Raw genomic sequence first — 23,917 nt, 5'->3', positions numbered from 1 at the left:
AGAATGCCAGCTGGAGAGATCAGGGAATCTCCCGCTGTCCAGGGTTGCCAGTTCTGCTGCGACTCAGCTCCCAGGTCGGTGCTTTAGCAGTCCAAAGGGGTAGCCTTCACAATTGGACCCCCACATGCTTGGTGGTATGTGAATGCTTGCTAAAGTTACATCAATACGTGGATTTAAAAAAAAATTGTCAATCCATAGCCTGCCTGTGCACCCTTTCCAAAGGTTACTCTGCCGAGAGCTGAGCAGCAGTGAGCGGTCCCAGGTGGGCAGAGGGGCTTGCTTCCTACAAAGATCTCTCCATAAAGGTGAGACCTGCCTCTCTCCCTCTGCTTACTATGATGAGTTTCTCCAGGACCCACAAATCTTTTGAGTGCCAGACAAAGTAGTGTTTTTTGAGAAAGTGAAAGTCTGTCGATTTAGTATTAAATCTTTTTCCAACTCAGATGATTTCTAATACTTTGCTTTCATGAAATTTGAGAGAAGACCGAGTTGAGCTCTGTCAAAAGTTAGATCATTAAAAATCATTTTGATGATAGATCACCCTATCAGAGGGAGCTCTGTAATGGACATTACTATGATAAAGTTCCTTTCATTTTCATGAAAAATGTTGCATAGTTTGTACAATAACTGTAACAACAATAATTGTAAAGTGAGATTAATGTTGGTGAGGATTGCTATCTATTTTAGGGAATAGATGCATCTTAATTTAGCAAGTCTGATGCAAACTGGTTTTTCCAATAACATTGTACTTTTTATATGTAATAATTATTTATGAAATCCTGTTGTGATAAATCACATATTAATAGTACCTATCATGATAGTTCAGTCTAGAATTATTTCTTTAATATCTAGAGCTACTTGTCCACAGAATTTAAACATTACCTTCAAATTAAAATGTACAAAATTAAATTCAAGTTATATACACACTTTTGCTGTGGATAAGTATAAGTGATCAATGAAAGGATTTTAGGCATAAAATGTATCACATTAATATAAAATTATGTGAGAAAAGTAGAGTGGAAATACAACTAAGGAGTAAATGAAATAACTTTTGCCTACCAAAGATGAGCTTGTAGGTGTATATTAAAATGAATTAAGGTGGATCTCAAATTGCTGTGGCATTGGATTGTCCTGGAAACAGTAAAGAAGTCATATTAGGATTTTACTTTTAAATGTTTCCTATTTCTGTTTCACCGGAGATTATATCCTTTGCAACTATTTAGATTGATGAAGAAATGTTTTAGATGTTAACTTAAACAGGTATGAAATGTCATATAGTGGGGTTTTTTGTTGTTAAAAGATAGTATTAATATGCATTTTGAAATATGCACAAATGAATAATTAGAAAAGAGATATAGTTTAAAGAATTATTTTAAGGGGTAACCAAGCAGGAAATTGAAAGTCTCTATATCCAACAACACATAATAAAAATGAAAAAACAGGGGTCCAGAAATGGCTCCATTTGGTCTGGTTCAGGCTCTTTCCACACTTCCTCCCCCTGCCCTCCCTCTAGTGCAGGATCCAGGGCTAACAGGTCCTCAGCTCCCAGCTTAACGTCCCACGTTACCACTGCTCTCCTCCTCCCACGTGTGGCACTCATTTCTTTCACACTTAATGACAATCATGTTGACTTGGCCCCGGGACCACCTCATGGAACTATCCAGGGAGTCATCATCCCCTGGCCCATGCTCCCTGCCTCACTCTTGCCTCAAATCGCAGAAACCCTCAGACAATAGAAAGCCCAAGTTTAGGCCTAGGCCCTAAGCCCTTGTCCATCTATCATCATCTGAACGATTGCTATTAATTTGCGCATTTGCAGTTCTCAAAGTGCCTCCCTCTTTTCCTGTATACCACAACCTGCTGTGATAGAGGAAGGTAGAAGATGGATGGATGGATAGGTAGGTAGGTAGAAAGAAGAAACTGGGGCTCAGAGGATTTAAATGGTTTGCCTGTGATGACACAGCAAGAAATGATAGAGTTAGTATTTGGAACCAGGTCACCTGTTTTCAGACTCTTCGCCTTATGCACAACATCACTGAACCCAAGTCCAGGGTCAAAGAAAACCAATTGGAATCTTTCGAGCCTGGGGTGGCCCACTCAAACCTTACTGATCATGTAACCCTGGAGATAGTGGTGGGTGTTAGCATGTGGTCCTTGTCCGATGGCTACTGTCTGGGGCCTTCACACTTCATCCAGGTTCTCTGCCAGACATTTGGAAAGGACTTACAGCCGGGGAAATGAACACATTTGTGTACTTCCACGTACCGTGGGACAAGATTCCTTAGAACAGGACATGATGGTGTGCAGCTAAGAGAGCTGAGTACAAGCAAACATTCACATAAACATGGGCAAGTTTTGCCATGAGTGGTGTTTTAGTCTGGATAGCTGTACCGGAAATAAAACTTGGGTAGATGTCAAAACACCAGTCATCTAACTTCAGCTTTATTTTTAGTTAAAGACACTGACTTTTAGAAACCAAGAGAATACTAACCCTGTTTCAACTTACCTCAGAGGTGCCCAAATTAATAGTTATTTCTGGCTGAGCTGACTTCACCTATGCTTTTGTGTCATTTTTTGAAAAACTTTTGAGGATACTTTTTTTTTTAATGCATTCAGACATATAGTTTAAAAAATAATTACTCCTACTATGGAGCTTGATATTTTTATTCTTCATTGTGAGGTATTTCATCTGAGGCTGAGCCCTTAAAACGTTTAGAAGTTAGTTGGGATTCAGGGTCACAAAAAATTCCGACACAACTTTAGCAACTAAACAGCAACTGAACGACAGAGTGATTGGTTCCCTAGAACTTAAAGGAGTCGATCTGTAAGTCAGATACACAGTGAATAATTTTAGTTCACTTAGCACGCACGGGGCATAGTTTACTAGAGAAAGGACCATGGCTTTATAACCAGCCGAAGGTTTCTCTCCAAGACCACCTGGAAGTTCAGGTGTGCAGATGGCCAGGAGTTCAGCAACCTGGACTTACCCTACCTGTCCTCGTGGATGGGCCCCAGCTGTTTCCTTCTGAGCACAGCCAACTTGCTGAGTAGTCAGGCTCACTGTCAGTGACCGACATGCGTAGACTGTCCAGCAGGGAAGGGTGAAAGACACCAGTGTAAGTGACCTCCCCTGGCATTTGGGGCAGGCAAATCTATTCCTGTGAAACTTTGCTGTACAGGAGAAACAGCATCCAGACCCCTGGTGTCTACACATCAATAATGCTTCTGCTACGATTAGGATGAATAAAAGTCACCTCTCCCAGAGTTTCAAATATCGAGGATCATTTTACTTTCAGCTGCCAGTGCTGCATGCAGAGAGGACACAGGGCTCCAGGGAGGTGGAGGGGCTTGCCTGAGATCATAATGCAAGTTATTAATGGTAAGTCAGAATTTTTTCTGATATCTCTTGACTCTAAACACCCGCCTACTACTATCCACCTGTGAATTTGGAATCAATTTACAGATTAATTTACTATTTGTGCCAGTGTTGTGAAGTGTTGTAATGTCCTATGCCAAAGATACTTGTGTGCATGCTCAGTTGCTAAGTTTGTCCCATTCTCTGCGACCCCATGGACACTGGCCTGCCAGGTTCCTCTGTCCATGGGATTTACCAGGCAATAATACTGGAGTGGGTTGCCATTCCCTCCTCCAGGGCATCTTCATGGGCTCTCCTGCATCTCCTGCATTGGCAGGCAGATTCTTTACCACTCTGCCACCTGAAAGGGCTTCAAAGATGCTAATGGTATTTTATTAGTATGATTTGATATCTGTTTATAGTCTAAGGCCGTAGCAACAGAATATAAGCTATAGAAGAAAAATTTAAGTTGGAATCCGTTCTGAAAGTACTTGAAAAAAAAAGAAAAAAAAGATCAGGGATGGTTAGAACACAACTGTGCCCAGACTGACAGCTTTGGGAGGAGTGGGATATTCCAGTCTGGAGTAGTCTGGAATATTCTCCATGTGCCCCAGTGCCGAGCACCAAGCCTGGCTCAAAGCTGACAGCCAGCCAGCGTGTGTTCATCCAGACTGAAGCACGTGCATGTTTGCATTTGAGCTGCTCTCTTAGCTCATCAAAAGGAGTATCTTAGAGTTTTTCATTTCTGATTCCTCCAGGGGTTCCTATCAGGCTCCCCTGGATTATTGGGAGGAAACTGGACCCTGAAAGTAGCCCAGGTGAGTGGGAACTCAGAAGGCATGAGTTCTTGCCTTGAAGTTCAGAAGCTTGAAGCAGCCATGCAAGATGTGGCCAGGACGAGCTGCCAGTGCTGCTGGGCTGGTGTGTAGAAGAGGCCCCCTGGCCAGCTCATCAGTCGTCATGCCCAGGAGCTCTAGCATCCAGAGCAAGGTGCTGGCTCCCAGGTGCTCCGAGCTGCGGGAGCTTCATTCGTATTATTGTTTCTAACCTGCTGATGCAGGCTGCGTGTAAGTACAAGGAGAGGAGTGAGTTGGGTTCACATGCAAATCCACCTGAGCTCCCCAGCCTGCTGCTGCCTTCCAAGAAGAGATGCGGCAGCTCTGCAGCTGAACCTCAGCAAGTCCTCTACATGTGTTTGTGATAGGAGCTTCCTCTTCCAGAACACAGATACTGTTGGCTGTTTTGCTGAGGCAATCAACTTTTGTTCATTCCCAGCAGAGCGCCTACACAGCCCTAGGCTTCTGTTTCTCTGGACTGTGGAAACACTGGTCTCCTTTTCAGCTCTCCTTGGAAAACTGTTAGGGACCTCCTAGAGAGGACAGCTATAGCTTGGGGTTCTAAGTGGATCCAGGAGAGGAGGAGGGTAGTGTGGGCACAGATGTTACATGCACCAGTTTCACCAAATGAGACAATGCAGAGTGTCCACAATATCAAACGATACGCCTCTGGAAATCATAGCTGGCCACGGGATTCCACAGTTTAAGAAATGGCTTTGCAACATGTTCAGAGTGTGGCAAGTCCTTCAGGACTCTGTGCCCAGTATTTTCTAGCTACTCAATGACATGGGAAAGGGGTTAGAAATGTTCTAATGTGAAAGAAATGTAAAAGAGACCTAAGTCACATAATAATAACCTTACATAGTGTTTCAAGCCTATGATACGAAAGAGTTTTTTAGGTATTTGAGGAACTTTTGGATATTTGAGGACAAATAATAATTTGTCCATATCTGCAATCAGATTTTTTGGTATATAATTGTTCATTGAAGTCTCTAATGATCTTCTGTTCTTGTATCTTATCATTTGTAATGTCTTCTCCTTCATTTACAATTTTATTTCAGTCCTTTCTTTTTCTTGATGAGTCTAGCTAAAGATTTGTTTATATTTTTAAAAAACAGAGCTTATTACTTTCATTGATTTTGTTATTTTTTTAGTTTCTATTTCATTTATTTACATTCTGTTCTTTGCCTTCCTTATATTAACTTTGGGCTTGGTATGTTCTTATTCTTCTGGTTCCTTATTAGGTTGCTTATCTGAGAGCATTCTTTTTTCTTAATGTACACATTTATTGTTATAAACTTTCCTCTGAGAACTTCTTTTGCTCCATCCGTTAAGTTTTGGTGGTGTTTGTTTTCTTTCTCTCTTTTTTTTTTAATTTAAATTTCTAAACAATATCTTGCTGAGCAGTTGTAGAATGTTTCTAAATTTGTAGATAAATCAAATATTTAAAAATTGTAAATGAAGCTCACTTTTGTCTCTGTCTTGACATCACCTGGATGAATGATGACTGAGATAGCAATGATGGGGAGTCTTTAAATTTTAACTAGATTTCATTGTGTAGTCATTGTGATTAAAATATCCATTTCTGTCAGTGCACACAGGTGTATCGTCTTGATAGTGTTTTCATGATGTTTATGGCGCAGATAAAAGTAGCCCTTGTTAAATGCAGTCTCAACCAGTTTTCTCATTTGACCTCTTGCCATCACAGAAGAGCAGTCTAAGGTTACTTCGATAGCACTGTGGCTATGTTGGGTCTTAGTACTTGAGAGCCGTGAAACTGGAGGACGTGCTTTAGCTATGCGGTCACAGCGGGCCTCTGAACACTTCATCCCAAGTCAGACACTTCCCCACGCTGGCCTAAGGGGAGGAAGCAAATGCTTGACCCCTGTCCCAGGGGCAGGCTGCCTACTGCAGACCCACGTTCATGGTGCTGGGGGCACATCCATCTTTTCAAAGAAGAGATTTGGAACCAAGCAAGCACTTCTTCGTTCCTTCTCCCAGACTCACCCGTTAGATAAATCTCCTCTCTTCTCATACAGGAGGGTAGGAGTATAAGTCCTCCCCTTGAAACTTCAGGCTGAGGAAATGAAGTTCAACTGTAATTTCTGACCAGATGTAGATTATAATTGAGATTACACTCATGCTTTTTGTATATACCAGCTAATGATGAGAGCTTTGGATAGAAGTATGCTAGACAGTAAAGAGAGATCTGTTGTGTGTTTTCAATTTTGTCCTAAACAACCCAAAATGTAGATAATTCATTTGTTGACTCATTTTAATAAACCAGGTTTTATCTGGAGGAAGCAAACATCCTTTTAAGGACGAATCTCTTCAGTTTTGGCCTGCTTGATTCAAATAAAGATTTTCTCCTTCAAGTTCCCTTTCCTGTATTTAAAAAAATTAATGCTTTATAAATTAAATATATCTTCTCCAAATAGGAGTTCGATATTAATTATTCTTATTCATGCCTTTAAAGCATATGATTTAGTTAGAAAGCTACTACATCATGTCATGCCACAAGCGTTATTGAACTACGAACAAGGTTTTACATATCATTTTCTCTATGTTATAGTTAAAAATCTATGTATTTTTCTTAATCTGAGGAAGTAGCTGGCATAGGACTCAGTAAGAAGGCCATTGGCTTTGTTACTTCTTTTGTAGAATTAGGAAATTTGACTAAATCAATGAGTCTCATACCTTACAAAAAGTTTTTTTTTCCCCCAAAGAAAACAACCTTTCTTTCAAAAAAAAACAAAACACTTTTCCACGGAACCATATTATATAAAATAGGGACAAGTATAGAGCCCTTTAGCTAAAGGAGCGACCAGAGAGCCTGCAGCTGTGATTTCTCTGTTCTTCAACTCTGCAGTGACCCCTGTGGGGCCTTCCACTTTTATGGGACATAGTTTGGAAACTAACAGTTACGAGAGAATCCTTCTCATTAAACATCTTTAGAATTAAAACTTGCTGGTATCTTGTTTTCTTGTGTATAATTTTCTCACCTTTCTGTGTTTTCGTTAAATGGAAAAGTTTAAAGAAAATCACAGATGCGTTCTCCTTATTAACAGTTTGATTTCAAACCACTTCCTCCATTCGAACTCGATCCTCACATAGAAATCAAAATAAAGGTCTCGGAAGTATGTATTTAGGGCAGGAGCTTTTACGGGAGAAGATAGTAATCTCGTGGGTCATTTCTAGGACTATGCATGATTCCCTAATTCTTTGAAATTGTGTGTTCTCGATAGACTGGTATTTATTGTACATTTTATCAGATTAAATAGCATTCCATATATATGTTCTCTGTTATCTAAAAGCAGAATAAGTGGGAATTCATTTTCTTTTATTTATGTGATTATTTTTCTACTTAAGTAATCTTCAAGTTAGGTCTAGTCTCTAAAAGTATTATTTAAATGTCACATTTAGTTAGTTCTGTGTCATTCCTATGACAGTATCTCTTGCTTAACTTAAACATAAATAATATTTGACTTATTTCAGATGCAGCAGGAATTGGCCAGGAGTATAACTAGAGAACTAACAAAAGGTATGTTGCCAAAACTTATGAATTAAATTTATTCATTGATTTCTGAAATACACTGAAAACAGTAAATGGCATCTTTTGCCATTGTTTGGATAACAGATGCTATGTTAAATGATTTTTCTTATACATAGCTAATGAAAAATGTGAACGCATGAGCAGTCATTATGAAAAATATCCTTCTTCCTCATTTATTCATCATGTTGCATAGCTTTAAAAAAAAATCTCAAAAGGTCAAAGTTATTGATTTAAATACTAATCACATCTAAAATATACCTTCACAGAAACATCTAAACTGAGGTTTGACCAAACGGCTGGGATCATATTCTAGCCAAGTCGACAGATTAATTAACCATCACACTGGGCAGATATTTAAGCTATCAATTTTAAGGAGAATATTGAAATTGTCTAGTATTTCTCCAATTCTAGGCTAGGTTTTATGGAGAACCTATACCACAATCTATTTATGCCTTCCTGTCCTCCTGCAGGAGTTGGTTATTGATTTTGTTACCCAGCCAGTCTTGGGTCCACTTGCCCAATACACAGTCAAACCAATCTTCTGACACCAGGTCGTGATGAAGGAAACTGGTGTTTCTTGCAAGGTGCCCAATGTGGGGCCAGGCAAGGAGAACAGAGGGTTCCTTCTCAAAAGACCCAAAGTCTCTGATGGCTTCCAGGGAAGGGTTTTATTGTTGTTGGTGTTTTTTTGTTTTTGTTTTTTTTAATGTCAGTGATTTTTTGTTAAGCAAGGCAAGCTACAAAATACTACACAGCGTATTTCCAGTAGGGAGAAATAGCTAGATATAGACACACAAAAACACACACACAGGAGTAGATACAGAGATAGCGGTATAGAAATATATGTCTCCAAGTTTTGTATTAAACTGGAGGACATATATTTGTATTAAACAAGGAGGACAGGCTAGTTTATGAGAGAATTAACAAAATTTTAAACATTTCCCAATAGTTAGAATACTTGGGAAAAAATGAACGCACCTTTTGGTAAACTAGAATAAAGAAATATATGTGGCTTAGGTTTCCTAAGGATGAAAACAATTTTTTAAAAATACTTATTTTATATTGGAGTACAGCCAGCGAACAATGTGGTGACAGTTTCAGGAGCACAGCGAGTGACTCCGCCACACACAGGCTGCTGCTGCTGCTACTAAGTCGCTTCAGTCGTGTCCGACTCTGTGCAACCCCATAGACGGCAGCCCACCAGGCTCCCCCGTCCCTGGGATTCTCCAGGCAAGAACACTGGAGTGGGTTGCCATTTCCTTCTCCAATGAATGAAAGTGAAAAGTGAAAGTGAAGTTGCTCAGTCGTGTCCGACTCTTCGCGACCCCATGGACTGTGCAGCCCAGACACACACGTGTATCCATTCTCCCCCAAATTCAGGGAAGGGCTTTTGATGGCAGAGTTAGGGGTGAGAGTGTGAGATGCATGATAGCTTGTGTACATCCTTTTGGGCTGATTGGTGGTGAGGTAACTGGGTGACTTTAGGTTAGGGGTGAGAGTGTGAGATGCATGATAGCTTGTGTACATCCTTTTGGGCTGATTGGTGGTGAGGTAACTGGGTGACTTTAGGAGTCAGTATCATCGACCATCAGGTTTCAACTGGTCTGGGGTGTACATAGGTTTAGTCAACATGCAGTTAACTTCTTCCAGCTGGTGGGGTGTTTCAGTATCTGCAGAAGAATTCAAGGATATGGCTCAGAATGTTATCTACAGCCCTTGAGGAGGAATTAAAGGTCCTTGACTTTGAAGTTTTAACTATAGTTATTTTGTCTTGCTCAAATGTTTTTGTTGCAACATTTTCTCACTTCTCTGATTTCATTTGCTCTTGGGTCAAAGCCTCAGAGGCTAAAGCTTTTCTACAAACAAAAGGCAGGGTCTGTGGGCAGATCCTCACAGGGTCCTATTCCATTTCCATCGGTTTTTCTTTTTAGTGTGTCCTCCTTTATTTTTAATAGATTTAAGAGGCGGAGAGAGGGTTCCGAGTTAGGAGTTTTGCATTCATAACCCACCTAGGCTGGAACATCTAGAAAAACCTCTCTTCTTAAAATAATCTGTGTGTCATATTCCTCCACCTCATATATTAAATACACATCATGCCCTTCAAAAGCCGCACACCCAAAACCAACCAATTCCAGAGTCCAGTCTCTGCGCTGGATGCTAGAGATGGAAAAAAAAACAAACAAAATGTGGCTTCTTCTCTCACGTTGGTTGTTACTGGTTGCCACTGGGCCCCTCAACACTCATGACTCTTTGGACTGAATAAAGGTACTTTATGAAACTGCAAAGAAAATGGAAGGAAGTCATTGGAAAGACCCCTTAGCTTCTGAGATATTTATTGGGAGTTGGAGAGATTTGTTCTGAAGGGATATGAAGCCTTGTCCCAGCAGGAAATAATTGTTAAAAAATTTTTATTGGAGTATGTATGACTTATAGTGTTGCGCTAGTTTCAGGTATACAGCAAAGTGAATCATATATATATATAACTGATTATATATGATTATATATAATCATATATATGTAACTGATATATGTGATCCACACATGTATATCCCTTCTTTTCAGATTCTTTTCCCATATGGGTTATTGAGTAAATTCCCTGTAATATATTGGTGGTCCTCATTAGTTATCTATTTCTATTTTATGCATAGTAGTATATATATATTAATTCCAATCTCCTAATTTATCCCTCCCCCATGTTTCCCCTTTGGTAACTGTAAGTTTGATTTTGAGATCTGGGAGTTGGTTCCTATTTTGTAAATAAGCTTATTTTTATTAGATTCCACCATTAAGTGATATCTTATGGTGTTTGTTTTTCTCTCTCTGAGTTACCTCATTTAGTATGAAAATTTCTAGGTGCATCCATGTTGCTGCAAATGGCATTATTTCGTTCTTTTTATCACGGAGTAATACTCCATCGTGTGTATGTGTGTGTGTACCACATCTTCTTTATCCATTCATCTGTTGATGGATATTTCGGTTGCTTCCATGTATTGGCTATTGTAAATATTGCTGCAGTGAACATTGGGGTGCATACATCTTTTTAAATTATGGTTTCCTCTGGATAATTGACCAGGAGTGGGATTGCTGACTCATATGGCAACTCTATATTTAGTTTTTCAAGAAACCTCCATACTGTTTTCCACAGTGGGTGTACCTAGTTACATTCCTGTGAACACTGTAGGAGAGCTCCCTTTTCTCCACACCCTCTGCAGCATGTATTGTTTGTAGATTTTTTTATGCCGCCTATTCTGACCGGTGTGAAATGATACCCCATTGTAGTATTTCTGCACTTCTCTAATAATTAGGGATGTTGAGCATCCTTTCTGAGCATCGTTTCATGTGTTTTTAGTCATCTGTAAGTGTTCTTTAGAGAAATGTCTATTTAGATCTTACACTAATTTTTTGATTGGGTTGTTTGTTTTTTGATATTGAGCTCTTTGAGCTGTTTGAATGTTTTGGAGATTAATCTGTCAGTTGCCTCCTTTGCAAATATTGTCCCCCATTCTGTGGGTTTTCTTCTGTCTTGTTTATGATCTCTTGTGCTGTGCAAAGGCTTTTAAGTTTAATTAGGTCCCATTTGCTTACTTTTGATTTTAGTTTCATTACTCTAAGGGGTGGGTCAAAAAAGATACATTAATGTGATTTGTGGCAGAGTGTTGTGCCTGTGTTCTCCTCTAAGAGTTGTATAATGCCTGTCCTTATGTTTAGGTCTTTAATCCATTTTGAGTTTATTTTTGTGGATGGTGTTAGGGAGTGTTCTGATACATGATTCTTATACATGTAGCTGTCCAGTTTTCTCAGCACTGCTTATTGAGGAGGCTGTCTTTTCTCCATTGCTAGTCTTGCCTCCTTTGTCCTAGATTAATTGACCACAGGTGCGTGGGTTTCTCTGGACTTCCTATCCTGTCCCGTTGATCTGTGCAGTATATTTCTCTTTTTGTGCCAGCACCAGGGTTTTGATTACTGTAGCTTGTGGTGTAGTCTGAAGTCAGGGAGCCTGATACTGTCAGCTCGTGCTCTTCTTTCTTAAGATTGCTTTGACTATTCAGTGTCTTTTCTATTTCCATGCACACTGTAAAAATTTTTGTTCTAGTTCTGTGAAAAACATCATTGGTAATTTGATACAAATTGCACTGGATCAGTAGATTGCTTTGGTTAGTACAGTTATTTTGACAGCAGGAAATGGTTTATTCAGAGTGGTTCTAGGTATGTGGTGGCCGCCTTGAATTAAATCAGATTCAATCAGATTCATTAGATCAGATCTGATTTTCCCAGCCTATGGCTCTTTGTGTCCTGCAGAAGGCGCCAAATGACTGGCCAGAGCTCTGATGCTTTGGAAAACGTGAAATGTAATTCTAAAAGGCCAGCATCTTAAAGCATTCAGTGGTCTGTCTGGGACCCTTGCTTTTGCTTCATTTTAGCGTGACGTGGATCAAAATGAGAAACAGACAGGAAAAGGGTTGCCTCTCCTGGCATGTGGTAACATTGTGGAATATGGAAATGTGAGTCAAACACAGAGACAGCCCCGTCAAACAGCACCTGAACACAGAGCTTGTATGGGAACTTGTGTGTGTGTCTGTGTGTGTATGTACTTATGCTTCTGAGAAAGATTAAACAGTAAAGAATGGAAGTGATGAAAGATACTTCAAAAAAAAAAAGGTGAAGAGAAAATATTGGAGAAAAACCTATAAAAAGAATAAAAAAGTGCGTCATGAAAGAGAGAGAAAGAGAGAAAGGAGAGCTCAAGGGGGCATGAGACCAGGGAAGGTGGATGAAAGTACTGACACGGGAGCTCCAGGAGGCAAGATCCTAGTCCTCTCTTTCCTGCAGTTCTAATAATAGTTGAATTTCAGATGACTGTCATACAAGTAGAGGACAAGAAAAAACACACCAAGTCATCTGGAACCAATTCAGTGGAATTCTTTATTTCAAGGACTCTTTATAATTTCTCTATATTTTACATATATCTTACATACTATATTTTACATATTATATGTTTATATTAATATATAAAATATATATTTATATATGAATGACAATGTCAGGTGGTAAGTTTTGAATTTTCAGTGATACCAAAGAGAGTGTGGCAGGAATTTAGGAGCAAGTTGTGTGGAAGTAAGCTAGTGTGGTCAGGAGAGAAGACTAGCTCGGGAGGGCTGGGACATGGCCTAGGCCCTGATTGATGGGGAACGAACAGGATATTTGAGATGAATGAACAGAATTCGCTTCCTAGAATAGTTGTTAAGCAAGGATGTTATGAACATCCATAAACCTACAGTAAAGATGGCAGAGTGGCAAAGGGATTAAAAGAATAATCTTGTTAACAACCTTCAGAGGAGTTATAAAGGATGAGAAGCCAGAAGTTCCTAATTCAGCAACATCATGTCCTTGTTTTTTCAGTGTTCTTGCATCAATTGTACCATTTTTTTTTTAATTTAATAAGTTGGTAAATGGTAGGAAAGCTTGACATGACATATTTATTGTATGCTTTTCACAGATCCATATTTATATCATCCAGCTGCTTTAAAGAGTTAAAATTATGATCATAAGATACGTGAAGGGCATAGACAATGATCATCTTAAGAAGAGGATCAGAACAATTTGAAACCAAAGGAGGAAGATTAGTGTAATTAAAAGTTACTTCTTGTTTAATAAAGAAAGCTGTATTCCTTAAGACTTATGCTTAGACATATTATTATTTGAGGTTGTATTTTGCCTATCTCATTACATGGAAGAAATTTTAATCTCGTTACTTTGTTTTCCTCACCCAGCTCTTCTTACCAGCCTTCGTACAAAGCATTAAAATGAAAATATTTAAGCCGAATTTGTCCAGGAGGTTTCACTGAGTATGTAAAGTATCCTGCTCACAGACTTGCTGTGTGGTGTTTATTCCCTGGCACTTCTCTGGCAGGTTTCTCTGAACCTTAACATCTAGAACCCATGACCTGAAGTGCTGAGAGCTCTCCCCCTTCACCTGTAGGTAAACCGTTTGATTTCTGCTCCCATTGTCTTCCCATAAAAGGGAGTTTGGGAGGGTGATTTCCCAGGAAATTTCTAGTGGTTTTAAGATCAAAAACTAGTTTTGATGCCGTATCTCGTTTCTTCCAGCTGTTTTGAGTTCTGTTTTTGGATTGCTGCTGCTGCTGCTAAGTCACTTCAGTCATGTCCGACTCTGTGCGACCCCATAGACGTCAGCCCACCAGGCTCCCCCATCCTTGGGATTCTCCAGGCAAGAACACTGGAGTGGCTTACCATTTCCTTCTCCAATGCATGAAAGTGAAAAGTGAAAGTGAAGTCTCTCAGTCGTGTCCAACTCTGTGTGACCCCATAGACGGCAGCCCACCAGGCTCCTCTGTCCTTGGGATTCTCTAGGCAAGAGTACTGGAGTGGGGTGCCATTTCCTTCTCCAATGAGAGGCTTATAAAAATGCATTGGTTATTTTGCAGCTTCACAGGTGAGAGCAGAGGCTTCCCAAGGGCCAATCCAGTTCCATTTGAGGCTGGACCAGTCATCCATGTGGTTGGCCTCTGGTTCTCATCAGCTGTCTTGTTCTGTGCAGAGTGAAGACGGTGTGCAGAGTGAAGGTACAGGCAGAAACGCTTCACAGTTCGTGTATTCCAAGAACAGAGATGCTCCGCCAGCTCACTCTTCAACCTTGTTCCCAGCAGGTATGACGGATTTGTTTGAGTTCTGAGCTGCTGTCAGAGTGGAGAGTCTGATTGGATCTCCATGCTAACCAAAATGTTCAGCACTGGTGCATTGCATATTGACTGATTTCTAACTTGAAGTCCTGGGGTCTTCCTGGAGGAAAGGACAGCAGGGACTTGCTCTTGTGTATTGCCAGTGGTGGTGTCTTAGATCGAATGCCTGCGAAGTCCCAAAATGTGACCCAAGTCAGGTGACCCAGCCCTCCTTCCCATGTAGTGAACAGCGTCAGGGATGTCTCTCCCCAGCGGTGGTACTTGAGCTGTGTATTCTCATCTTCATCATGATAGTGTAGCAAACTCTTCATGCTTGGCACTGAAAAGATGGACAATTCAAACCAGATGATTATAATCCACGTGGCTCTGGATGTAATAAAGACAGTCATATGATGAGACACAGTCTATTTCTTACGCACACATTCCACTCATATATGTTTGATTTTAATTGTACTCTGCATCTAATTATAGTCCTTTCTTAGCTAGTCCCACATCGTCATGGACTGTGGGGCCCAGAAAGACAGCTAGGCAGGCACCAAACTGACCCTCCACTGGGCATTATTTGAGAGCTGATCATAAGGCTTCAAGTTCATGGCTGCAGTGGGTGCTGCCCCCACATCAGTAGCACAGAAACCTTCCTGTTGTACCAGAACGTCCATCTAAAAATGGGTAACATCAGTAGGAAGGCTGGGGCAGAGGGTAACACTGCCCTAGCAGGTTAACAGCCCTTGAAAACCAACCAATCTCAGGTCCCCTGGAAACTAGAGAGGTCTGTAGCTGTCATGAACAGGTCAGACGATGTATGAACTCACAGGAGACTCAGTCTGGCGCTCTGGGGATCAGAGCAGATGATTTAAAGTCTCTTTCTATATAACTATGTGTTCTTTGGGAGAAAAGATTGGGGTGGGGGAGCAAACTGATTTCAGAATTCTGCACTAAAGAAAGTTAAACAGCTTTCTTTAGCCTTTAATATTCTGGTTTGGTGGCAAATCTCTAAGGGAGGAAATAAAAGGAAGCTTTTCCCAAAAGTTTTTCAACTGGGATTCCGTCTCCACTGAGAATCACTCACATTTCAATGCACACAAATGCCTCCCCACCCCCGCCGCAACCCAGTTTGGAGAATGCCAGCTGGAGAGGTCAGGGAATCTCCCGCTGTCCAGGGTTGCCAGCTCTGCGGAGACTCAGCTCCTAGGTCAGTGGGAATCAGCTCCCAGACAGTCTGGTGGTGGGGGGGCCTTCACAATTGGACCCCCACATGCTTGGTGGTATGTGAATGCTTACTAAGGTTACATCAGTGCATGGATTAAAAAAACCTGAAGATCCACAGCCTGCCTGTGCACCCTTTCCAAAGGTTGCTCTGCCAAGAGCTGAGTGGCAGTGAGTGGTCCCAGGCGGGTGGAGGGTCTTGCTCTCTACAAAGACCTCTCCATAAAGGTGAGACCTGACTCTCTCCCTCTGCTTACTATGATGAGTTTCTCCAGGGCCCACAAATCTCTCGGGTGCCAGATAAAATGGTTTTTTTTGAGAAAGTGAAAGAGTCTGTTGATTTAGTATTAAATCTTTTTGCAACTCAGATGATTTCTAATACTTTGCTTTCATGAAAATTGAGGGAAGACCTAACTGAGCCATCAGAAATTAGGTCATTAAAAATCATTTTGATGATAGATCACCCTATCAGAGGGAGCTCGGTAATGGACATTGCTATGATAAAGTTCCTTTCATTTTCTTGTTCATTTTCATGAAAAATGTTTCATAGTGTGTACAACAACCATAACAACAATAATTGTAAAATGAGATTAATGTTGGTGAGGATTGCTATCTATTTTAGGAAATAGATGCATCTTAATTTAGTAAGTCTGATGCAAACTGTTTTCTCCAATAAAATTTTACTTTTTATATTTAATATTAATAAAATCCTGTGTGTAAATCACATATTAATAGTATCTATAGTGATAATTCGGTTTAGAATTATTTCTTTAATATCTAGAGCTATTTGGCTACAGGATTTAAACATTACCTTCAAATTAAAATGTACAAAATTGAATTCAAGTTATATACATATTTTTGCTGCAGATAATTATGGATGACCAATGAAAGGATTTTAGGCATAAAATGTATCACATTAACATAAAATTATGTGAAGAAAGTAGAGTGGAAATACAACTTTAAGGAGTAAATGAAATATCTTTTGCCTACTAAAGATGAGCTTGTAGGTGTATATTAAAATGAATTAAGGTGGATCTCAAATTGCTGTGGCATTGGATTGTCCTGGAAACAGTGAAGATGTCATATTAGGATTTTACTTTTAAATGTTTCCTACTTCTGTTTCACCGGAGATTATATCCTCTGCAACTATTTAGATTGATGAAGAAATGTTTTAGATGTTAACTTAAACAGGTGTGAAATGTCATATAGTGGGTTTTTTTGTTGTTAAAAGATAGTATTAATATGCATTTTGAAATATGCACAAATGAATAATTTGAAAAGACATACAGTTTAAAGAATTATTTTAAGGGGTAACCAAGCAGGAAATTGAAGTTCTCTATATCCAACAGCACATAAGGAGAATGAAAAACCAGGGGTCCAGAAATGGCTCCATTTGGTCTGGTTCAGGCTCTTTCCACACTTCCTCCCCCTGCCCTCCCTCTAGTGCAGGATCCAGGGCTAACAGGTCCTCAGCTCCCAGCTTAACGTCCCACGTTACCACTGCTCTCCTCCTCCCACGTGCGGCACTCATTTCTTTCACACTTAATGACAATCATGTTGACTTGGCCCTGGGACCACCTCATGGAACTATCCAGGCCGTCATCGTCCCCTGGCCCACGCTCCCTGCCTCACTCTTGCCTCAAATCGCAGAAACCCTCAGACAATAGAAAGCCCAAGTTTAGGCCAGGCCCTAAGCCCTTGTCCATCTATCATCATCTGAACGATTGCTATTAATTTGTGCATTTGCAGTTTTCAAAGTGCCTCCCTCTTTATACTTCCTCTTTTCCTCTTTACCACAACCTGCTGTGATAGATGAAGGTAGAAGATGGATGGATGGATAGGTAGGTAGGTAGAAAGAAGAAACTGGGGCTCAGAGGATTTAAATGGTTTACCTGTAATGACACAGCAAGAAATGGTGGAGTTAGTATTTAGAAGCAGGTCACCTGTCTTACTCTTGCCTGGAAAATCCCATGGACGGAGGAGCCTGGTGGGCTGCAGTCCATGGGGTCGCTAAGAATTGGACACGACTGAGCGACTTCACTTTCACTTTTCACTTTCATGCATTGGAGAAGGAAATGGCAACCCACTCCAGTGTTCTTGCCTGGAGAATCGCAGGGATGGGGGAGCCTGGAGGGCTGCCGTCTGTGGGGTCGCACAGAGTCGGACACGACTGAAGCGACTTAGCAGCAGCAGCACCTGGCTTCAAACTCTTTGCCTTATGCACGACATCACAGGCAAGTCCAAGGTCAAAGAAAACCAACTGGAATCTTTTGAATCTGGGGTGGCCCACTTAGAAACCTTACTGATCATATAACCCTGGAGAGTGTGGTGGGTGTTAGCATGTGGTCCTTGTCTGATGGCTACTGTCTGGGGCCTTCACACTTCATCCAGGTTCTCTGCCAGACATTTGGAAAGGACTTGCAGCAAGGCGAAATGAACACATAAGTGTACTTCCACGTACCGTTGGACAAGATTACTTAACTCAGAACAGGACGTGATGGTGTGGAGCTAAGAGAGCTGAGTATAAACAAACATTCACATAAAAGTGGGCAAGTTTTGCCATGAGTGGTGTTTTAGTCTGGATAGCTGTACCAGAAATAAAACTTGGGTAGATGTCAAAACACCAGTCATCTAACTTCAGCTTTATTTTTAATTAAAGACACTGACTTTTAGAAACCAAGAGAAATACTAAACCTGTTTCAACTTACCTCAAAGTGCCCAAATTATAGTTATTTCTGGCTAAGTTGACTTCACCTCTGCTTTTATGTTATTTTTTGGAAAACTTTTGAGGATACTTTTTTTTTAAGTGCATTCAGACATACAGTTTAAAAAAATAATAATTCTGACTTTGGAGCTTTATATTTTATTCTTTAATGTGCGGTATTTCATTTGAGACAGCCCTCAAGAACGTTGTAAATTTAGTTGGAATTTTGGGTCACAAAATTTCAGACGCAACTTAGGGACTAAACAACAATTGAACAACAGAGTGAGTGATTCCTTAGAACTTAAAGGAGTCGGTCTGAAAGTCAGATACACAGTGAATAATTTTAGTTCACTTAGCACACACAGGACATAATTTACTAGAGAAAGGACTGTGGCATTATAAACAGCTGAAGGTTGCTCTCCAAGACTACCTGGAAGTTCAAGTGTGCAGATGGCCAGGAGTTCAGCAACCGGACTTATTCTACCTGTCCTTGTGGATTGGCTCCAGCTGTTTCCTTCTGCTGCTGCTGCTGCTGCTAAGTCACTTCAGTCGTGTCCAACTCTGTGCGACCCCATAGATGGCAGCCCACCAGGCTCCCCCATCCCTGGGACTCTCCGGGCAAGAATACTGGAGTGGGTTGCCATTTCACTCTCCAATACATGAAAGTGAAAAATGAAAGTGAAGTCGCTCAGTCGTGTCCTACTCCTAGCGACCCCATGGACTGCAGCCTACCAGGCTCCTCTGTCCATGGGATTTTTCAGGCAAGAGTACTGGAGTGGGGTGCCATTGCCTTCTCCGGTTTCCTTCTGAGCATAGCTCAACTTGGCTGACTAGTCAGGCTCACTGTCAGTGACCGATGTGCGTAGATTGGCCAGCAGGGAAGGGTGAAAGAGACCAGTGTAAATGACCTCCCCTGGCATTTGGGGCAGGCAAATCTATTTCTGTGAAACTTAGCTGTACAGGAGAAACAGCATCCAGACCCCTGGTGTCTACATATCAATAATGCTTCTGCTACTATTAGGATGAATAAAAGTCACCTCTCCCAGAGTTTCAAATACCAAGGATCATTTTGTTTTCAGCTGCCAGTGCTGCATATAGAGAGGACACAGGGCTCCAGGGAGGTGGAGGGGCTTGCCTGAGATCATAATGCAAGTTATTAATGGTAAGTCAGAATTTTTTCTGATATCTCTCGACTCTACACACCTGCCTACTACTATCCATCTGTGAATTTGGAATCAATTTACAGATTAATTTACTACCCATGGCCAGTGTTTGTGAAGTGTTGTAATGTCCTGTGCAAAAGGTACTTGTGTGTACTCAGTTGCTAAGCTTTGTCCAACTCTCTGTGACCCCATGGACTGTAGACCACCAGGTTCCTCTGCCCATGCGAATTTCCAGGCAATATACTGGAATATTGGGTTGCCATTATCTCCTCTAGGGCATTATCCCAAGCTCTCCTGCATCTCCTGCATTGGCAGGCAGATTCTTTACCACTCTGCCACCTGAAAAGGCTTCAAAGATGCTAATGGTATTTTATTAGTATGATTTGGTATCTGTTTATAGTGTAAGGCAGTAGCAACAGAATATAAACTATAGAAGAAAAATTTAAATTCAAATCCATTCTGAAAATATTTGAAAAAAAAAAAAAAAAAGATCAGGGATGGATAGAACACTACTGTGCCCAGAATGACAGCTTTGGGAGGAGTGGGATATTCCAGTCTGGAGTAGTCTGGAATATTCTCCATACGTCCCAGTGCCGAGCACCAAGCCTGGCTCAAAGCTGACAACCAGCCAGCGTGTGTTCATCCAGACTGAAGCACGTGCATGTTTGCATGTAAGCTGCTCTCTTAGTTCATCCAAGGAGTATCTTAGAGTTTTTTATTTCTAGTTCCTCCAGGGGTTCCTATCAGGCTCCCCTGGATTATTAGGAGGAAACTGGACCCTGAAAGTAGCCCAGGTGAGTGGGAACTCAGAAGGCATGAGTTCTTGCCTTGAAGTTCAGAAGCTTGAAGCAGCCATGCAAGATGTGGCCAGGACGAGCTGCCAGTGCTGCTGGGCTGGTGTGTAGAAGAGGCCCCTGGGAAGCTCATAAATCCCTCCTTCCCAGGAGACTTAGCATCCAGAGCAAGGTGCTGGATCTCAGGTGCTCCAAGCTGCGGGCGCTTTATTCGTATTATTGTTTCTAACCTGCTAGTGCAGGCTGCGTGTAAGTACAAGGAGAGGAGCGACTTGGGTTCCCATGCAAATCCTCCTGAGCGCCCCAGCCTGCTGCTGCCTTCCAAGAAGAGATGCGGCGGCTTTGCTGCTGAACCTCGGCAAGTCCTCTACATGTGTTTGTGATAGGAGCTTCCTCTTCCAGAACAGATACTGTTGGCTGTTTGTTTTGCTGAGACAATCAACTTTTGTTCTTTCCCAGCAGAGCGCCTACACAGCCCTAGGCTTCTGTTTCTCTGGACTGTGGAAACACTGCTCTCCTTTTCAGCTCTCTTTGGAAAACTGTTAGGGACCTCCTAGAGAGGAAAGCTATTGCTTGGGGTTCTAAGTGGATCCCGGGGAGGAGGAGGGTGGTGTGGGCACAGATGATACATGCACCAGTTTCATTGAGACAATGCAGACTGTCTTCAATATCAAACGATACGCCTCTGGAAATCATAGCTGGCCAGGGGGTGGTTCACAGTTTAAGAAATGGCTTTGCAACATGTTCAGAGTGTGGCAAGTCCTTCAGGATTCTGAGCCCAGTTTTTTCAAGCTACTCAATGACATGGGAAAGGAGGGGGAATGTTCTAATGTGAAAGAAATGTAAAAGAGACCTAAGTCACATAATAATAACCTTACATAGTGTCTCAAAGAAGCCTACAGTAAGAAAGAGTGTATTAGGTATTTGAGGAACTTTTAGATATTTGAGAACAAATAGGAATTTGTCTGTATCTGCTAGGTTATCAGATTTTTTGGTATATAATTGTTCATCGAAGTCTCTAATGATCCTCTGTTCTTGTGTCTTATTATTGGTATGTCTTCTCCTTCATTTAGAATTTTATTTCGGTCTTTTCTTTTTCTTGATGAGTCTAGCTAAAGATTTGTTTATATTTTTAAAAAACAGAGCTTATTAGTTTCATTGATATTATGTTATTTTTTTAGTTTCTATTTCATTTATTTACATTCTGTTCTTTGCCTTCCTTATATTAATTTTGGGCTTGGTATGTTCTTATTTTTCTGGTTCCTTATTAGGTTGCTTATCTGAGAGTGTTCTTTTTTCTTAATATACACATTTACTGTTATAAATGTTCCTCTGAGAACTTCTTTTGCTCCATCCATTAAGTTTTGGTGGTATTCGTTTACTTTCTCTCTCTCTCTCTCTTTTTTTTTTGGTGCCTAATATCTATTGTTTAGCTGCTGTGCTATAAAACCCATCATAGTGTCATGCCCAAAGGTGCAAGTTTCTTTTATCTGACTTTCAGGAAGCTAGTAGAAAATTAATGTAAGACATGCTGGAGCAAAACAGGAGCAAAAAGCACTGAAGCTTGCAGAGGCCACTTCCACCTAGTGAAGTCCCCGCATGCAAGATTGCCACCCAGAAACAGAGAGAGCCATGGGGCGCTCTACTTGGGCATCCTGAAATAATCCCAGAGCTGCGTGTTACAGAGATGTCCTTCAGTCTCTTCTGTTTGTAACTCAAATGTACAGAATGAAACTAGTTCCTCAGGCAGTATCAAAGCAGCTTTCCTCATGTCACAAAAATTTCCAGAAGTTGGAGACTTGGAAGTGGATCCCCAGTGGGGGCAGTGGTGTCAGAGCCCACAGCAGGAGGCCGGGGGAGAGGCTTACACGCCTCCACTCTCATCCTTGCTCACACACCACACCCCTTGTTTAGAACAGGTTACTCTAAATCAGCAGGAAATTCCATGCATGGTTAGATCACACAACGACCCTTCACTGTCTGCTGAGCGCGGACAGTGTGGCCACCACGTTTCAGGTGCAGCGATGCAGCAGGGACGGAGACACCGTGCTTCCTGTCGTTGTGGCATTTATAGTCGCGCAACGTCTGAAGTAACCTCATGTATAAAGAGGCAGGAACCTGGTTTTGGTAGATTTGATTGTCAGAAAAAGAGATCGTACCCTTTACTTCTGTATTTGTGTTTTTCGTCAGTTTGTCCTCCTAGGACTCCAGCTCAGACCAGTTGTGTAGTAGTCTAAGAAACCAGCAGTAGCCCACAAGTTGGCTCCAATACCCTTTTTTTTTGGTGGGTGAAGTAGCATAATCCACTAAATCCCTCAAATTTTGGTACTGCTCTGTCATCTGGGAGTGCTCTAGGAACTGTGAATTAGAAAAACGTTGACAAATAAATTAGAAATCCCAGTGAGGTTGTTCGGATGTCTGGGTCACATGTGTCCCCAATTCTGTTCTGAGATATTCCATTGACTACCGATGCTGAGACCCCATGTGTTATGTTGACCTGGCCTTTGTAAACCAGGGGGGTCCTGATAAAAAATGTGGTCAGCATTCCACTGCAGAATCATGGTATCTCCCTAAGAGGAATATTAACCTTGATTTCCACCACTAATTGAGAAGATAGAATAGAAGGTTTAAATGCTGGCTCCAGCAGTTACTAGCAGTACGACCCTGAGAACTTAAGCAAGTTAATATAAACCTCTCTAAATTATTGCTTTAGTTCATTATCAATAGATGAGGCTAATAATATTTACCTTGTAGTGCTGCAATGGTTAAATGATAAAGTCCGTGGTAGAGGGTTCATATACACTGTGGGCTTCCCTTGTGGCTTAGGTGGTAAATAATCTGCCTGCAAAGTGGGAGACCTGGCTTCACTCCCTGGGTTGGGAAGATCCCCTGGAGAAGGAAAAGGCTACCCACTTCAGTATTCTGGCTTGCTTTTAACTTATACCCCGGGCGTCCCCCCACACCCTGATTCTGGACTTGGCCATGTGATGAGCCTTGACCAGAGGAGCGTTAGCAAGAGTGATGCAAGTGAAAGCCTGGTAAGTCCTTGCACATTGGGCTCTGTTTTCTTGGAATCCATCTGCCATGCTGTGAAGAAGCATAAGCAGCCATGTGGAGAAGCCCAGTTGGAGGAGAATGGAGGCCTTAAGCCAACTCCCAACTGGGCTCCCAGCCTGCAGCCAGTACTGATTTCCATCCATCTGTATGAGTCCATTTTAGACCTTCTAGACATCCAACTCAAAGCCAGCAACATTCTTAAAGCCTAGTAACCTTGTGGTCAACCCCCAGAGCTGTAAGAAGGAATAAGAAATTGTGAGAAGCCATTAGATTTGGGGTGATGTGTTCTGCAGCAGTCGATAGCTAAAACAGAGCCGTGTGGAGTCCTGCCACCACAGGTGGCACTGGTTTTGTGTCTGCTGGAAGAGTGGAGAAGTCTGGAGGAATGACGAAGAGACTGTTTGGTGCAGGCTGAAACGCAGTGGAGGCTATCCTACTGGAAGCTGCAGGAAAGAGAACTTGAGTTCTATAGCCACAGAACAGTTACCAGAACTCTGCCGGTGGAAATGGAACTAGAAGAAGTGCCTCATGAACTTGGGGTCTGGCTA

At 41.4% G+C, this 23,917-nt stretch overlaps 1 protein-coding gene across 8 annotated transcripts in view; it reads left to right on the top strand.

Moving 5' to 3' along the window:
• Positions 1-21,410, top strand: part of LOC113903684 (ankyrin repeat domain-containing protein 26-like) — a 97,568-nt gene extending 76,158 nt beyond the window's left edge. Inside the window, exons 28-32 of one of the 8 annotated variants that reach the window (XR_003514247.1) lie at positions 3,297-3,379; positions 4,114-4,173; positions 7,687-7,732; positions 13,656-13,720; positions 13,853-13,949. Coding sequence is in view for 1 of the 8 variants with exons in the window: in XM_027560238.1 (XP_027416039.1) it covers positions 14,304-14,412; positions 19,435-19,502 (177 nt within the window). In the remaining 7 variants the exon portion in view is untranslated. Of the gene's footprint in view, positions 1-222; positions 306-3,296; positions 3,380-4,113; positions 4,174-7,686; positions 7,733-13,515; positions 13,950-14,303; positions 14,413-19,434; positions 19,518-20,252 lie in introns of those variants that run through there. The other 7 variants (XR_003514246.1, XR_003514244.1, XR_003514242.1 and 4 more) reach the window with 7 other exon arrangements.
• The last annotated feature ends 2,507 nt before the right edge of the window (positions 21,411-23,917 follow it).

Source organism: Bos indicus x Bos taurus, chromosome 13, assembly GCF_003369695.1.
Source record: "Bos indicus x Bos taurus breed Angus x Brahman F1 hybrid chromosome 13, Bos_hybrid_MaternalHap_v2.0, whole genome shotgun sequence".
NCBI lineage: Eukaryota > Metazoa > Chordata > Mammalia > Artiodactyla > Bovidae > Bos > Bos indicus x Bos taurus.
This window is presented reverse-complemented; position numbering and strand designations above follow the sequence as displayed.